Raw genomic sequence first — 17862 nt, 5'->3', positions numbered from 1 at the left:
TAAATCCTAAGTCCTGCGGATGCGAATCAGGAAGGTGCAAAATCGCTGCCAAAAGTCACGTGACGCTGGGGAGCCAATAGTTTCTCCAACCCGCAGAAAAGTTTCTCCAACCCGCAGAAAAGTTTCTCCAACCCGCGGAATTTTTTCTCCAACCTGCAGATTTTTTTCTCCAACCCGCAGAATTGTTTTTTGTACTCGGAAAAAAAAATTAATCTTGAAAGATTTTATTTTGCACTTAAAGAATATTCTAATGTAAGTGCAGATATATATTTTTTTAATTTGTGGAACGTTTTTTTGATGGACAAACCTAAGTGCATTAGTTGTGAATGACATTTTGCTTTTGCAAAACACACTGTGTTTGTGTGTGAATCATCGGCTGTGAATAAAACACGTTTTTTGTGTTGGAGAGGTTTTGGCATTAATTTCACTCCATAGAATTTGCTCTCCTTTCCCATTTCCTCATCAAATCCCAAACCTTGAGTGTGCATCTAATAATTATGTTGTCATCTGGAATCTTCAATGCTTTCCGATCTCGGACAAATAGGAGACTGGTTAGTGTTAGTGGTTTTCCCAAATTGAAAGATTCAATATCCAGTCACACAGAATCAGGATCATTTCATATCCAATCAACCAAATATCGAAATTGAGAAGCAAGCTGATACAACCTGATATAAGGGACTGCCAAACCTCCTTGGTCTGCTGGTAATTGCAATTTTAGCAATTTCAGTCTTGGTTTCTTGCGATTCCAGATAAAATTCCTGAGCCAGCTATTTATTGTTTTGATAGTGCGATTATTTAAAAGAATTGGGACCATTTTCAATTGGTACAGGAGCCTGGGAAAAATATTTACCTTGATCAGTGCGACCCTTCCAAGCATCGAGAGTGGGAGAGGTGTCCACCTTTCTAAATCATTATGAATATGTTTAAGAAGGGGTTGAAAATTTGCTTTATACATCTTTTGAAGTATTGGGGTAATAAATATCCCAAGATAGGTAAAACCTTGTGTTTTGATGAGTTTTTTTTTTTTTTTTTGTTATATGTTCTTTTGCTGTTTTATTGCGTTTTTTTTATTATTATTTTTTCGTCTTGTTATAAAAGAAGCTGTAGTTTCCCTCGTGGCCGCCAGGAGGCGCCTATTGAGCGCTTCCTGCTGTCTGGGACAGTGATTGGAGTCAAAGAGGGATGAAATAAAGAACAAGAGGTCTCACTCTGAAACATTTCAAACTCCGTTTTCCAGCTTGGAATGTGAGAAAGGGAACAAACTGAACCATGTACACCTGATGTAAGCTTTCATCTGCAAAGTTAATACTACAGCTACGACTACTACTACTAATAACAATCTGTCACGTTATAACGTTTGTTGATAGGTGTTTTCACAAAAATAACTCACTGAAACTGTTAAAATGTAAAATAATTTCAGATTCTGTAATTTACAGAAAATTATATTAATCAATCAATTCATCATATAAATAGTTTTTGACATAAACTTTACGTGGTAACAAAAAAATGCACATTTATTAATTTTATTCAAGAGTAGCATTTAGGAATTCACAACATGGATCAGTTGAAGAAGTCTGAGGTGCAGTTGAAACGCTGAGCGGAGTGAGCGCTCTTCCCCGCAGAGAGGATCTCGGCTCTGGCTCCTGCCCTCCACCGCGGAGCCTCTTCGGACCGCAGACCGACGGAAAGACTACGGAGCCCGGACAGCGGAGGCTGAGCGCGGCCTCCTGCGGCGGAGAGTGGACCCGGACCGAGACGATGAATTAACTGAGAAAAGATAAGAAGAAAAGCCCAGAGGATACTTTAACGGAACGGGAGAATATAAAGAACAACACAAGGTAAAATTTTAAAGAAAAGAAGAAAACTTAGCTCCGACCTCCGACTACCTGCTGGAACACCCGCATTCTGTCCGACTGGAGACCGTCAGACCTCCGCCGCGACTCTACGGTACTGCGCCTGATTGTCAACGCAGCTCATACGTGTTTGCGTGTTTTAATTAAATAGTTAAATCACCCGATTTTTAGCAACATTTCATTTGTGTGTGTGTGTGTGTGTGTGTGTGTGTGTGTGTGTGTGTGTGTGTGTGTGTGTGTGTGTGTGTGTGTGTGTGTGTGTGTGTGTGTGTGTTGGCGCCAGGTGATAGACGTATCCGGATCAGTTTGATGTCGTTGGGGGAAAAAAGTTAATTTCCCGTGTATTTCGATGTCAAACTGGGCTTTTCGCGGTTAAAATCTCGGATTGTGCCTTTTCACGTGTTTTCCGGATGCTCTGGAGTGAATTCCGTGTCTTTACGGACATATTTTTCAGACTTTTGTCGTCAGCTCACGTCGCAGACTGTTTACAGCTCGTTAGCCACATTCCTGTTAGCTTCGCACAGCGCACATTTCCCTTCAAATTCCACAAAAATACACGAATATAAATCGCAGAAAATGCTAAAACCGGGATAGAATTCGACTTTAAACTGGAGTCGAAGATTTTATTTCAACTAACTTTCTCCCCTTTTTCCGTGTTTTAGAAGTTTCAAACTTTCCTTTAGCCGCCGTGAACTAGCTTCCAACCGGCACAGAAAAACGGGTCAAAAACTCGTAAAACTGCTTTAAAGCCGTAAAATCAAAGTTGTAAATGTTTAAGCTGCTCCGTTGTTTCTGATCCAAAGTGTTCTGTTGTTCCTGACTCGTCTCTGGAAGCAGTTTGTTGTTGTTGGTTAGCACGGTGGCTAACTGTTAGCATGAGCTTTGATTTGTTTCACAGTGTTAAACCTTGAAAGGTTGATTATTCCTGCACAGAAAGTCAAACATCTCAGACCTCCATAAAATGTAAAAAGTTTAACTAATATGAGATATTAAACATGATGAACATCAAGTACCTAGTTACTTTTGATCTATAGTGACTAATAAAGTAATTAGTCATTGTTTAGTTGCAGGCTCTGGTAAAGTGACAAATTGCTTTATTTCTAGCTTTTATTTCTAGTGCACTGACTAGTAAAGTCTATAATTAACGTTGTATTTGCAGTGATGAATGAAATAACTAATTACTTGTAACTAATTATTTTATATCTGCAGTGACTAATACAGTAAAATAGTAATTGGTTACTTTGGATCAGCAGTTTACTCCACTACTCTTCAGATCTGCTGTTCCTGCAGAACTGATCAGTTCAACCAAACAACTCTGCTGCATTGTAGGTTGCACGTTGCATTTTTTTTAACTTCTATATTGAATTATTTTTGCATGCTTTGTCTTCGTCTGAAATTTGTATTTATCATTTTTTATTTTTGGATGATATGTGTTGACATCGCAGATCAGGGATGAGAAACCAATTTTCCCAAAGAGCCACATGAAAAAACAACACAAGACTTAATTAAGTTGACTTGATTTTTGCCCAGTTAGAATCATCTGCCAAGAAAATGCCACAGCATTTTTTGGGGGGTTTGTTTTTGTGAGCTACTGTTCTGCATCTTTCCATTTTTGTCTGGAGATCAAGTTTACATTTTTGATGATTTTGAGTTTGGTTAATGATCACTATGTTAAATATACTAATTCTCCCAGCAGAGTGTTAAACACACTCAATAGCATAATAACTCTAAAATATGACCATATGCAATAAAGCATCACTAATTTTTATTTGATTGGGGATTTCCCAGGTGACATTTAGAAGGCCGCTCAGGCAGTGCTAATGGGCCACATGTAGTCCCCAGGCCTTATGTTGAAGTTTTGTATGTACAGCAGAAACAATGGAATTCATTTTGAGAGGGAACTAATAATCAGTGACAATACTGAACATCAAGAGTGTGTGTGTGTGTGTGTGTGTGTGTGGTTCAGACAGCTGGACATTCCTGCTTCTAGCTCTGATCTGTGTGACTGAAATAACAATCAAAGCTTCAGAAGCTCCTGCAAACAAATGTTAACTCACTGCTAACAATGCTAACTCATCATGCCGCAAACGGCTGTGTTCGCGATGTTCTCCAGTATTCCCAAATGTTTCCAGTGCTTCAAAATGTTTCCAGTTTTCCTCCAGAATTTCCATTAGTGTTAGTGTTTCTGACATTCCTAAATATTTTTAGTAGCGTCAAGTGTTTCTGATATTCTCAAAATTTTCCAGTATTCTGAAGTGTTTCCAGATGTTCTTTGTTCAACTTACATTAGAACAAGTGTGTGTGTGTGTGTGTGTGTGTGTGTGTGTGTGTGTGTGTGTGTGTGTGTGTGTGTGTGTGTGTGTGTGTGTCGCCGTTGGGCCATGGACATGTCTTCTGAACGGAATGCTTGTGATCGTTCCGTCAACCTGTCAGCAGATCAGATCACAGTACTGTCCTCTGATTGGCCAAAACTTTCCAGTGAGGACACGCCCACCCTCACCATGTGACCTCTGGTGACCCCTGAATTCAGGGTCCTGGACACGCCCACCCTCAGATTCAGGTGTGCAGCAGGCTCCGCCCCTTTTGTGATTTCACCGGTGACGCAGATCTGTCCAGAATGAAGAAAGTTTAAAGATTAAGAACTTAAATAATATTCATTACAGCGGATTCAGATTGTCATGCTGCCCTGGTGCTCAGTCTGATTGAAGACCCGGAAAATGTCGTGAATCAGGTCAATCGCCCCTGTTGTTTAACTTTGAATATTTCCAAATAGCTCTTCTATGTCAGCTCCTTTTCCATGCCCTTTTTCATGCTTCACTCGGTATTTGTTTGCAGATGATGGTGTAGGAAATGTTGTTCTGGATGTAAATGATGGATGTAGTAAAACCAGTACCTCGAACTCAGAACAGGCTCCCTGATGCAGGTGTGACTTGCTGTCTCGTCAGATAACAGACCACGAACTAGGCTCTATAGTATTTAATAAGTACTCGGTATCAGTGTCTGCAGGTAGCTAGAGGTTAGGGTTCGTACTCGTGGTGTCGCTGCATCCCGCCTGCATATGACGGTGTCAGAATGTTCTCTTTGTTGGACAGATATGAAACTGGCTTTAGTGTTGCTGATGTTCTCAGACATGAGCAGAAGGTGTTTCAGGCTCTAGATGGAACCAGAACCGTCACAGAGTGAACTGGATCAGTAGAACTCGGCTCCGTTCTCCTCCTACCATCTGATCCACGTCAGACTGAACTTCCACCGCCGCATTTCATTACAGCTCAGAAAGCTTGGAGCTCCTGCTCCTGCTGTTCCTCCTGCCCCCCACCCCCCTCTCCTGGAGTGTGGTTCCAGTCTGGGAGTTGAGGATCGGATTACTGCGGGAGTCTCGGAGGCTCTCTGGCGAGGTGGCAGTGGAGGAGGAGGGAAGGAGATCAGGTTTCACATCTCCAGCTCTGTCTGCCTGGCTCTGGCCTCCCTCCTCCTCTTCCTCCTCCCCTCCTCCCCCCGCGGCCTGGAGACAGAGTGGCTGAGCCAGAGAGGAAAACATGCAATCCACCCTCCTCCTCCTCCTCCTCCTCCTCCTCCTCCTCCTCCTCCTCCATACGTCCTGCCTCTCTGCTGCTGCAGATAAAGGCAGTAAATAGGAGCTGAGCACACAGAGGGACAATTCTTTACCTCCTCCTCTCCCCTCTCCTCCTTCTCCTCCTCCTCCTCCTCCTCGTCCTTCTCCTTGTCCTCCTCCTCATCATCCTTCAGAGATGTTTTCTTTCCTGTTGCATCGTCCTGTTTTCATTCCTTCCTGGATGTGTGGCAAAGGTGAACTGCTGCGGGGAGTCAGGGATCGAACCTGCGAGCGGCCATCATCACACTGCACACCGTTCACCTCAGGACCTACGGAGGAGGAAGCTGATTTCATGAAGCCGAGAATCCACGAGAACAATTTGTGGGGGGAAAAAAATGACAACCTTGATCCACGACTAGAATCCAGATCCTTCCACTTCTTATTCCAGTTCAGAGCCTGTCCTGAGGAAGACTAGATCCATTTTCTTGACCCTCATCCCAAACCAGTTCCATCTTTAACCAGTCCTGAAACCAGTCTTTCATCTCATGCCTATTTAACACAACGATTTAAGTTAAAATGAATCATTTTTGTGGTTTCGCTTCGTGATAGTTTCCCTCCCTTTTTACAGCTCTGTTGAATTTCAGGGGAATTGTTCATTCACGGTTGTCAGAATTCACAGCTCCATTTACACGACACTGTCTCGGCATTTTTATGTGTCGTTTCAGAAAACTCTGGTTTACACGAAGCCCGAGTGTTTCCACGCAGTTGCGTTGGCCTCCGTTTCCATGGAGATGGAGCACAAGCGTTTTCAAAAAGGTCCATTCGTCGTGACTCTTAATTGTCGGGCCGTAAAAAGTTTTGTCTTTTCGCTTACAGGCGTCATGGGAACAAGGCCTCAGTTCAACAACTGTCTCAGACTTTAAAGACTGTTTCCTCCCAGAAGGAATCACGCGGTTAGCATTTAGCTTCCCTGCAGAACTCTGGAGGTGAGCGTTTACCACAGTGTGTTCAGACTAGGCCTGGGCGATTATATGATCGTGATTATTGATCGCGATTAATTTCCAGTCGATCACGGTGATCAGCCGTGAGCACATTTTCTCGATCAGACAAGGCAGAAATGTGCGTGACCACAGCCAATCAAAGTCGGCTTTTTCCTGCTCAACTTCCGCCTGAAAGTTGTCTGAGAAGTAACCAGAGATGGAGCTGAACGTGGAGCCGAGGGCAGCGAAGCAGATGAAGTCAGCCATGCCTCGGCGTTATCCTCTTAAGATGAGGCTGCTGCTGACAGGAAAGGCTGCTCCACCCGCACCGCTGCTAGCATACCGCTGCTAGCACACCGATCCGCAAAGAATCTGGTCTTTTTAGTAGGAACTACTTGTGATACAGTTTAACTAACGATCGTTCAGTTCTTCTCTTTTACTGAAAAAAAAAAACGGTGCATCGCAAGATTTTATTATCTTGGTGCGAGATTTTTTTTTTCCATTTACTGCACTGTTAAGTGAAATTGTTCTTATTTTTCTATGTTTATATTATTTAATTTGCATTGCTATTTACTTTGTTTGTTAATAAAATGTTTAACTATTCTATACTTCTAGTTTTCAGTGCAGATGCTTTAAAACTGGTTTAAAAACAATATAACATATCGTGATTATAATCGAGATCGAATGATATGAAAAAAAAAATCGTGATCATTTTTTTTGCCATATCGCCCAGCCCTAGTTCAGACCATTCCAGAAACCTGAAGAGCTTCAGGTGAAGCAGATCTTTGAGCTGCGGATGGTGAAAAGCTCCAAACGTGTCAAACTAGCCCGAGCATGACCAGCTAGCAGCACCTGTGCTAGCGTCTGGGCCCTGGTGTGGCTGTGTGGCGGTCGGTGTGGCGAGCGGCGGCAGGGTGATGTGGTGTGCTTTGTTCAGTGGGGAGTAGAGGACAGATTATCTTCGCTCAGAGTGCTGCTTTCAGACTGCAGTGTTACTCGAGTACTCCTCTCGAACTCCTCCACAGCGTCCGCCAGCGGCAGGACGCTAAAGGAAAACTCAGACTCCAGTGAAATCAGTGTGTGCCGCAGTTTGAGTTTCTCTGTCGTGACGTCTGATGAAGGTCGGAGCCTCCTGCTCCTCCTCCTCCTCCGGCTCCACTCGTCCTCCTGATGCCATCGATCGGAGCTTTAAATATACCGGCCCCTCACCCTGAATAATTCAAACACCCTCTGCTCCTCTCTATTCTCCTCAACTAATCACATACACACTCCAGGGAGTGTGTATGTGATTAGTTTCTGTGTGTGTGTGTGTGTGTCTTTCTCTGTGTGAGTGTCTCTCTCTGGCTATCTGTCTGTCTCTGTGTGTGTGTTTGTATATGTGTGTGTGTGTGTGTGTGTGTGTGTGTGTGTGTGTGTGTGTGTGTGTGTGTGTGTGTGTGTGTCCCTGCGGCGGAGACACTTCCTCCTCATTCTTGTGGAGGATTTACTTTTCCTCACACCGATCCACCACCCTGCTGGTGCTCCATCACTCTGACCTCTGACCTGCTAAAGGAGCGTCTGACAGACGGGCCTCTCGCCTCCTGTTTCTCAACATCCTGCTTCTTAAAACCTTTATTTAAGCGATCTGTGATTTTTAGTGTAACTTTTATTCAAAACACAATGTTTTAAATGATTTGAAAAATGAATTTAAACCTTGAACTTGACTGTGGAATGTGTTCGTTGTGTGTTATGGAGCCTGTATTGTGCTGCGCTGCGTTTATAGAACATATGAGGAGAAAATATTTGTTTGAAGATGGGCTGAGACCGGTCACGAAGTTAAAAAGGAAAAAGCAACTACACCCACACACATGTCTGTAGCAGTCTGTCTGTGGTGGTCTTTTTGGTTTTCTGATTTTCTCTGTTGGCTGTTAGTTAGTGGGTGTCTGGCCACGTTTACATGGGCCAAAAAATCCTCCTTATAATGGGATTAATAAGGTGAAGCAGAATGTAAATGTGCCATATAAACACCTGAGTCGAGCAGCTTCAATCGAAGCAGATTATGTTCTGGATCCGATTGTATGAGGACGTCTGCGCCGATCGATAATCCGCTTGTGTCTCTTATAAACAGCAGCAGGCGGCGCATCGCGTTGTACAGGCGGGTTAGTCGTTCTGCTCGTGCGTTCCCTCGTACGGAGTGACGCGATGACATGCGCAGTAAACAGGAAGCAGGAATTAGGAAAGTCAGACACCAGCAGAAGAACTGGACGGTTGTTTAGAAAAAGTCTCTAATAAAAACCCAGAGAGAGGGAACCCTGGAGAGCAGAGATGGCGAGTTGTTAGACTACCAGAGAACCACGACCGGCTGGCGAAGATGTTTATGGAGATGTTTGAGCAGGTGTCCATTGATAAAAACACTCTGCTCAGGGCTGAAGACTGCTGACTGCAAGGCTAAACATCTTTAGCGACCTTTAGCTCATGTCACAGGTACCGAATGATCGGCTCCACGTGTGGACCAGGACTGAACGTGGATCGCTTCATATTTCGTCCGTTTACGCAGATGTTTTTCAATCAGGTTGAAAGAAAACTGTTGCTCTGTAAACGACTGTAAACTGGGACATGGTCTGGTCCTTGATCTACTTGCAGTCCGTCCCTCAGATCAGGTCAGACGGTCCTGCTGATCTCGCCAGGTGGTTTCAGATGCTCTGTGTGGTTCCGGCCCGCTGAGCGCTCGCCACACGGCGCCTGATGCCGGAGTCTCTGAAAGACGTGTTGCTGCTCGGTGAGCCTGGTCTGGGTACGTGTGTGTCAGTGTGACGTGAGGAAGCTCCGCAGGCCGAGCAGCGATAGCCCAGATGTAAACATCTGCCCCCCCCCCCCACCTGATAGAGAGGCGCTCAATATGAACACCTGGACATCTGGGAGGGGAGGAGACAGTGAAACCAAGAGGCGGCTCATGTGACTGCTGAAGACAGTTAATCTGAGACTGTGTGTGTGTGTGTGTGTGTGTGTGTGTGTGTGTGTGTGTGTGTGTGTGTGTGTGTGTGTGTGTGTGTGTGTGTGTGTGTGTGTGTGTGTGTGTGTGTGTGTGTGTGTGTGTGTGTGTGTGTGTGCGCGTGCTTCAGATTGTATCTGAGCTCCTCTTGGTGATCTCACTGCGCTCTTTTATTAAATTACGTGTCGTCTGTCTGGAGGGAGAACTCTGATTTCCACTGCACACAAAACGTGGACGCTGCTGCAGACGATGGACCGTACACACACACACACACACACACACACACACACACACACACACCACCTTCCTCCAGCCTTCTGGTTGTAGCAGAGCAGCAGGATTACAGATTGTTTCTTGAACATTCAGGGTCAAAAATGTTTGAAGAGCAGCTCGTTTCATTTTTCCACCGAGCTGCTGTGTTCAGATCCTGAACCCAGACCGTCGGCATTTGATGGAGCGTGTTTGTTGTTCCTCGGTAGATTCTCTCAGGTTGGAGCTTCTCCGTCAGGCCTGCAGTCGCATCGCCCAGCTCTTCACTCTGAAGGCTGACTGCAGCTCAGGTCTGATCAGCTGATGGAGATCTGAAGCAGAATGAACCTTTTCTTTTGGGGGGGGACACCTGCAGGGCGTCCCTCGTCCTCTCCTTCAGTCTCTTCTCGATCTGACAGTTGAAGCGTTCTCTACATTCTGGATGTTTTCATGTTTCAGGTGATGAAGCTCTGACCTGCTTCTCATTTCCCATGGAGCCGAGCGCAGACGCTGTCATTCCATGGAGTCTGCAGCCAGGTACAAACACACACCAAGGTTTCCCTCCTTCACCACTGTGCTGCATTGAGCTGTAGTTCCAGGGGGCGCTGTCCTCCTCCTGCTCCTCCTCCTCCTCCAGGGCATTCTGGGTATTCTTATGCTAATCCACAGCCTGCAGGAGGAGGAGAGCAGAAAACAATGCGCAAGGAGCCAGAAAGTCTGAGCTGCAGCCTCCGTGAAAGACCGCCTGGAGGAGGAGGGGGCCGGGGGGCAGGAGGGGGACCGGGGGCGGCGGTGGAGGAGGGAGGGCGGGCGTGGTGGAAAACCAGAGAAGAAGAAGAAGTGACAGACACATGGAGCAAAAGCAGAGCAGGATGCAGATCTCATTAACCACACACTCCAACTCAGTTTGAGCCATCAAACCTAAAACAGACAGACGCCTCTTCTGGACATGAGAACCGGTTAAAGAGACACAGGGACAGAGCAGGACCTGTCTCCTCCTGATACTGCTACTGGTATTATTACAGCAGAGCGATGTTGAACGACTGTAATCAAGAAATCTTCCAAACATGCAAAGAAAACCTAAAATATTTCAGTGTCTGTGAGCTACTCTCTGTTTTCATCCACACACAGGGACGGGGGGGGGGGGGTGGATGATGTATAGAGGAGGAGAGCAAGGAGTAACGGGAGAGAGGGTGACGAAGAGGAGGAGGTGAACGGGGCAGAAAGAGGAAGGGAGGACCGAATGACGAGGAGGAGAGAGGAAGAGGAGTTATCCGACACCTTCAGATGTCACTGATTTGAGAAGTTTGAAACCACTGGGTGTGTGTGTGTGTGTGAGTGAGTGTGTGTGTGTGGGGGAGGACGAGGAGGCGTGTCTCATCTTGTCCTCCCTCTGAATGTCTGTGTGTTATCTGCTCCTGTAAATGGAGCGAAGACACACAAGCCGCAGGGTGTGTGTGTGTGAAGCTGTCCTCCTCCATGGTGTTGATTTCCTGAACGTCTTCATGTTGTTAACAAACGCCTCAAACATGATGAAAGTTTAAAGTTTGAACCGAGCAGAAGGAGTCAGAGTCCTGATGTTTGTGTGTGTGTGTGTGTGTGTTCTTCAGGGTTCTGGACCCTCGGATCCAGTGAGACACCGGAGGAGCACATATTGTGATCTCGCCTCCTCCCGCGCCTCTTCCTCGCTCCCCCTCGGACTCCTGCTGCAGGTCGTGCGCTCGTCTTCGGACCAATCGGAAGCGGCCCTCAGCCCGAGGGGCCCGCCGGGCCGCTGCAGGATGGCGGCCGTCTGCTGGTGTTGGGTGGTGACGGCGCTGGTTCTGCTGCTGACCCCCGGAGCTGAAGGTGAGTTCAGCTCCAACCTCAGGACGGTGCCGGACGGAGATGAGCTGATGAAGCTCAAACTGAATTTGGTGCGAACACCGTGAAGGCTGGGATTTATCCAGCCTGGTGTCTGCAGTTCAGCTGCTGCTGTGGTGTGGACGAGATCTTCTTCTTGTTCTTCTTCTTCTTCACACCGAACCCTGTATGCTTCTGATGGAGACTTCAGCTCACAGAGATCAAATCAGCCGAAAGTGATGAGTTCTCCGAAGTCCTCCAGGTTCACACGGTGGAGGTTTCAGTGAATAAATATAAGGTGAAGCGGAGCGTCTCCTCGGGTCGGGAGCTGCAGATCATCGGCTGTAGCCCGGCGGCGTTTCCTTCACTCCCTCTGCTGCAGGAAGCTGTTGAGCTGATTGCTGCCGCTCGCTCTTCCTCTGGCCACTCGAGCGTTTCCTGTACGAGTGTTAAACGCTCCAAACAGTCATTGTTCAGAGGAAATGTCCCTTAATGTGAAAGTGAGCCTGTTTCCTCCTGTGTGAGCCTGCCTGCGTGCGCCAACGTGAACCAGCAGAATCAATGTTTAGCCTCTGATCATCTGTGACATCCTCTCCCTCCAGCTGCAGGTCAGAACCCGGACCACGTCCTGCAGGGTACTGGGGTTAAACCCGAGGCCCGCAGGCCTGGAGAGGACTCCACCATCGCCCCCGAGGACCTCCCCCGATTCCTCAGCTGCTACTGCTCTGGACACTGTCCTGACGAGACCACCAACAACACCTGCCAGTGAGTCAGGGGGCGGGGCTTCAGTGACACCTGTGACACCGCTCGGGGGCGGGGCTTAAATAACGCCTGTGTCCGTCTGCAGGACCAATGGTCAGTGCTTCGCCATCATCGAGGAGGACGAGCTCGGAGAGGTGCAGCTCACCTCCGGCTGCATGAAGTACGAAGGGTCACACTTCCAATGCAAGGTTTGCACACACACACACACACACACACACACACACACACACACACACACACACACACACACAAACCCCCTCTGTGTCGCTGGCCTCTCTCTGATTGGCTGCTGTGTTTGTTGACAGGACTCTCCCAATGCTCAGACGAGGAGGACCATCGAGTGCTGCAACACAGACTTCTGCAACAGGGACCTGCAGCCCACGCTGCCCCCGCAGGAGCCCTCTGGTACTGCCCCTCATGTGCTCTTGAACCACAGGCTGAGAATGAAGAAGATGGGGATGATGATGATGATGATGATGCTGTGTTTACGTCCACAGAGAGCAGCTCTCACTGGCTGGCCTTCCTCATCTCCATGACGGTGTGCTGCTGCACTCTGATCTGCGTCACCGTGGTCTGTTACTTCAGGTACGGCCTCGAACCAACGTCCCGGCCGGCCTCACGCCCGGCGGCCCTCTCTAACCCCGTGCGCCGTCTGACAGGTACAAGTGGCAGAGCGAACGGCAGCGCTACCACAAAGACCTGGAGCAGGAGGTCTTCATCCCTGCGGGAGAGTCTCTCAAAGACCTGATCCACCAGTCCCAGAGCTCAGGCAGTGGCTCAGGGCTCCCCCTGCTGGTAGGAGCTGCAAACACACCCTCCTCCCACCTCCTGTCCCCATGTGGAGTCCTGACTCTGAGCTGATGTCTTTCTGTAGTCTTAAAGTGAAATAAGTAGTTATCCAGAATCAGGAAAGACAGGTTCAAAACCGACCTGTTGGTCCTGTTTGGAACTGTTGTCATAGAAACGAAGAGGCGTGCAGTGTGGACGAGGGTCTCACCCGGCTGTCCCTGTCTCTTCAGGTCCAGAGGACCATCGCTAAGCAGATCCAGATGGTGCGTCAGATCGGCAAAGGAAGGTACGGCGAGGTGTGGCTGGGCCGCTGGCGAGGGGAGAAGGTGGCGGTCAAAGTGTTCTTCACCCGGGAGGAGGCCAGCTGGTTCAGGGAGACGGAGATCTACCAGACGGTGCTGATGAGGCACGAGAACATCCTGGGTACGAGAGCCGGGCCTTCGGTGGTGCAGAGTGCCATGTGGATGTGTGTGGAGCTCACCTCCTCCTCCTCCTCCTCCTCCTCCTCCTCCTCCAGGCTTCATCGCTGCAGACATCAAGGGCACCGGCGCCTTCACGCAGCTCTTCCTGATCACCGACTTCCACGAGAGCGGCTCTCTGTACGACTTCCTGAAGGTGAGCACGCTGGACGCCGCCGCCCTGCTGCGCCTGGCGTACTCGGCGGCGTGCGGCCTCTGCCACCTCCACACCGAGATCTACGGCACGCAGGGCAAGCCGGCCATCGCCCACCGGGACCTGAAGAGCAAGAACATCCTGATCAAGAAGAACGGATCCTGCTGCATCGCAGACCTGGGCCTGGCCGTCAAGTTCAACAGGTGCCCCGGGAAACCTGCTCCTCCTTTTTCTGCTTAATTTATCTTATTGATTATTGATTATTAACAGAAAATCATGAGAACTTCAGAAACATTTGAGCTCAGATTGATTTAATGAGGCTTTTTTCTTATTGTCAACAAAAATCAAATGAAGTCCAGACTGAAGAACTAAAGGGGTTTTGGGGACAGACGGTAACCAGGGGTTTGTGTTGTGTGCGTTGCCGTAGCGACACCAACGAGGTGGACGTCCCCCTGAGCACCCGGGTGGGAACGAGACGTTACATGGCCCCCGAAGTCCTGGACCAGAGCCTCAACAAGAACCACTTCCACGCCTACATCATGGCCGACATGTACAGCTACGGCCTGGTGGTGTGGGAGATGTCCCGGCGCTGCATCACCGGGGGTAGGGGGAGGGGCCGCGGCCGGCGCAGAGCCAGGGGGTGTGGTGAGAGGCGTGTCTAACACTGGGGTGTGTGTGTGTGTGTGTGCGTGCGCTCCCCTGCAGGTATGGTGGAGGACTACCAGCTGCCGTACTACGACCTGGTTCCCTCTGACCCGTCCTACGAGGACATGCTGGAGGTGGTCTGTGTGAAAGGTCTGAGACCCACCGTGTCCAACCGCTGGAACAGTGACGAGGTGACACACACACACACACACACACACGAGTCCTAACACAGAACCCTGTGGAACTCCGTGAGCCGCTTCGCTCACTTCCTGTCTTCCTGCCGCAGTGTCTTCGGGCCATGTTGAAGCTGATGTCGGAGTGTTGGGCTCACAACCCCGCCTCCCGCCTCACCATCCTCCGAGTGAAGAAGACACTCGCCAAGATGGTGGAATCACAGGACATCAAGATCTGACCGCCCGCACTTCGTCCTCCTCCTCCTCCTCCTCTTCGGCCTCCTCCTCCTCCTGCTCCACACGCCTTCGCCCCATCCTCCGTCATCTTCGTCATCTTCAGGAGGAGGAGATGAAGGAGGTAAAACCCGCTTCGGGGCTGAACTGTGCACCTCCTCCTCCTCCTCCTCCTGCACCTCCTCTCTGGGTTTGACGCTTTCTGTGAAAGCCGGACAACATGATGAAATGACACTGGGAGGAGCTGAAAGGGGGCGGAGCTTCGGGTACTTATCATAAATGAACTTTTACCTTTTTTTTTTTTTTAAGGAGCCACGCTGCTCTTTATCCTCCTTCACCGCCTGCTCTTCCCCCTTCCCCATCGTTTGACAAATGCCAAGTTATTTTGTATGTGTTGACTCCTTCCCCCTCTTCCTCCTCCTCCTCCTCCTCCTCTTCCTCTCCCTCCCGTTTGAGAAATGCCAAGTTATTTTGTATGTTGACTTCCTCCTGCCATATTGAAATGTATCTCCACTCTTCCAGTAGAGTTAATTATAAAGAGAAAAAAGGTACTATTATTATTATTATTATAACGTGAACTTTACTGTGTACATAAGTTGTTGCCGTGGTTACCGCGTCTCCTCCGGACAGACGGGGGGACGGGGAGTCGTCACCTCAACGTGTGCCGTCCTGTTTGTCTCGTATCGCACGTTTGATTGACAGCTGGAAAGAGCTACCGATTGGAGGAATCCGCTCAGTGGGCGGGGCTTAACTGGAGCAGCGTCACGATTTTAAAGCTCAACTGCCACCAAAAAATAAAGACGTGGCCAAAGTCTGCCATGTGACTTCTGTTGGGATTTTCTCTGTAAAAGTTCCTTGAAATGACTGCGTCGTTTGGTGGTATAAAAATAAAGAGTTGAATTTTCAGCTCAAAATGTTTGTTAAAACCTTAATGTAGTGAAAAGTCTTCTGTAATTGGTTCTCCTGCTTTGGCTCCGCCCACTGAGGTCCCCCTCCTCCAATCAGATGGTTTCTGAGCTTCAAAGTGAGATTAACATGTTCTTCATTTGTTCCAGAGTAACTTCGTCAGTGAGGAAAAACCAAAGCGAAGCAAACAGGAAGTGAAGAGTTTCGACCTGCAACGTTCGTCAGAGGAAACTTAAAAAAAAAAAAAAAAAACAATTGTTCTCATTTAAAGACAAATCCATCCTGATTTTTGATGAAAATCCTTCAGTTTTTTTACTTTTCTCCTAAAATGAAAACATGTTTAATATTTAGACTTTAGCCGATTAATTTCACGTTCTCATTTCCTGAACTTTTTGGTGATTTTAAAAAAAACTTTTCCGGTAAAAGCTTTTAACAAATCCGGAATTAAGATTTTTACTTGCTGAAGTTTTTTTTTTTTTTTTTTTTGTTAAATTTAAACATTTTATTTTGTTGGATTGGACGTTTGCTCCTGATCGCCTCCTGCTGGTCACATCTCACTTCCTGTTTGCTTTGTCTTTGATTTGGCTTCACTTTAAAACAACAGCTTCGCACTTCGACGAGGTTTTTTATTTTTTTTTTCTTTCAGGTGCGTTTTCTTCCTCAATAAAATAATTTGGGAATCTGGTCCGTGCGTTTGGCGTAGCTTAGCACAAACTCACAAACTTTGGATTGACGCTAGCAGCTTCCCTTTGCTCCCAGTGCTTGTGCTAAGCTATGCTAACGTGGGGTCAACCTGTTGGTGAGTGTGTGGATGAAACAAACGCTCCTGCAGTTGCTATTTAAGAGCAGAAGGTGGTGGTTTGGTGTGGCGAGCGCCCCCTGCAGGAAGAATCTGTTCAGTTGTTTTGGTGCCTTATGAGTTTACCAAGGAAATGAAAACTCTGTATACAGTCTGTCCAATGTACCGATTTTTAAGTAAATAACCTTATTTTAGTACACAAACTGTCAGCGTGCGCTCTCCTCCTTTTTCAATTAAAGCTGCTGAAGCTGAGAAACCACTCGGTAAGTATTTCACGCTCGCGTGAAGTTTCGGTGTATTAGCGAGGATGGCGTTTGACCTTTCACCTTCAGTTACACTGAGGCCAGGTAACGGTGAGTTCGTCTCCACAAAGCAACAACCTCCACCTCTTAGCTGCTCTGAGGGAAAATGAGAAGCACATTTTAACTTGACTGAATCTTTGAAATCAGAGAGACAACTTGGATCTGACAAAAGTAATAGAACAAAATTCTATTAAATTTAACTAATGAAAGTCAGACATTGCTTTTTCAACCATGCTTCAACAGAATTATTTAGGAAAATAAACTCAAACAGGCCTGAACAAAAATGCCTGTACCAAAGGGGCATGTCAGTCCAAGGTGTGTCCACAATCTTGTAATAAGTCAGTGGCTCCTATAGGGGGCGACAGGGAGTCACAGGAAGTGGACCACACTCAACATGGACCAAAGGAAGCAAAGGAAAGAGTTGTCTCTGGAGATTAGACAGAAAATTATAGCCCAGCATGTTAAAGGTGAAGGCTGTGACTGCAGCTGCACATGTTATTCCAGGTTCACGGGACTGTAGCCAACCTTCCTGGACGCAGGAGGACAACTGAGGACAAATCAAAGAGACGGATAATGAAAGAGCCCGGAAACCCTGGGGAAGAGATTAAAGGTGAACTTCAAGCTGAAGGAACATCAGTGTCAGATTGACCGTCCATCGCTGAACCAAGGTGGACTTCATGGGAGACGACCAAGGAGGACACCACTGTTAAAAACAAATCCTAAAAAAGCCGGACTGGAATTTGCCAGACTACATGTCGACAAGCCACAGAGCTTCTGGGAGAATGTCTTCTGGACAGATGAGACAAAAATGGAAGTTTCTGCCAAGGCACATCAGCTCGACGTTCACAGAGGGAAAAATGAACATATGAAGAAAAGAACAGTGTCTCTGCTGCGAGACATGGAGGAGGCTGTTATGTTCTGCATCCGGCACAGGGGCTCTGGGATCTGCAGGGTACAATGAAATCTCAAGACTCTGAAGGGATTCTAGAGAGAAATGTGCTGCCAGTGTCAGAAAGCCTGGTCTCAGTCGAGGTCCTGGGTCTCCAGCAGGACAACGACCCAAAACACACAGATACGAACACCGAGGATGGCTGAGAGGAAGACACTGGACTGTCCTCCGTGGCCTTCTATGAGTCCTGACCTCAGTCCTGTCCAGCGTCTTTAGGAGCTGAAGCCTGCCGTCTGGAAAAGG

The 17862-nt window shown here is 47.7% G+C and overlaps 1 protein-coding gene across 2 annotated transcripts; it reads left to right on the top strand.

Moving 5' to 3' along the window:
- The first annotated feature begins 1658 nt into the window (after positions 1-1658).
- bmpr1aa (bone morphogenetic protein receptor, type IAa) lies at positions 1659-15860 on the top strand. 2 transcript variants are annotated; one of them, XM_030106337.1, is made up of 13 exons: positions 1659-1838; positions 10066-10143; positions 11217-11454; positions 12051-12213; positions 12296-12398; positions 12516-12615; positions 12708-12795; positions 12870-13005; positions 13230-13422; positions 13517-13814; positions 14039-14214; positions 14317-14447; positions 14543-15860. In XM_030106337.1, exons 3-13 carry the CDS (start codon positions 11388-11390, stop codon positions 14666-14668), a joined length of 1581 nt encoding a protein of 526 aa, XP_029962197.1. In that variant the 5' UTR covers positions 1659-1838; positions 10066-10143; positions 11217-11387; the 3' UTR covers positions 14669-15860. The 2 variants fall into 2 exon arrangements, with proteins under 2 accessions (XP_029962197.1, XP_029962198.1); XM_030106338.1 differs by having other exon boundaries at positions 1659-1947.
- Positions 15861-17862: the final 2002 nt, after the last annotated feature.

The sequence above is a fragment of the Salarias fasciatus genome, chromosome 13, assembly GCF_902148845.1.
Source record: "Salarias fasciatus chromosome 13, fSalaFa1.1, whole genome shotgun sequence".
Lineage (NCBI taxonomy): Eukaryota > Metazoa > Chordata > Actinopteri > Blenniiformes > Blenniidae > Salarias > Salarias fasciatus.
Note: the sequence above shows the minus strand (reverse complement) of the source record. Positions and strands in the feature narration are given on the sequence as shown.

Coding starts and splice junctions, on each gene's coding strand:
- bmpr1aa (XM_030106337.1), top strand. CDS start 11,388: ATGGCGGCCGTCTGCTGGTGTTGGGTGGTGACGGCGCTGGTTCTGCTG. Junction 11,455..12,050: donor GCTGACCCCCGGAGCTGAAG/GTGAGTTCAGCT, acceptor CTCTCCCTCCAG/CTGCAGGTCAGAACCCGGAC. Junction 12,616..12,707: donor GCCCCCGCAGGAGCCCTCTG/GTACTGCCCCTC, acceptor TTACGTCCACAG/AGAGCAGCTCTCACTGGCTG.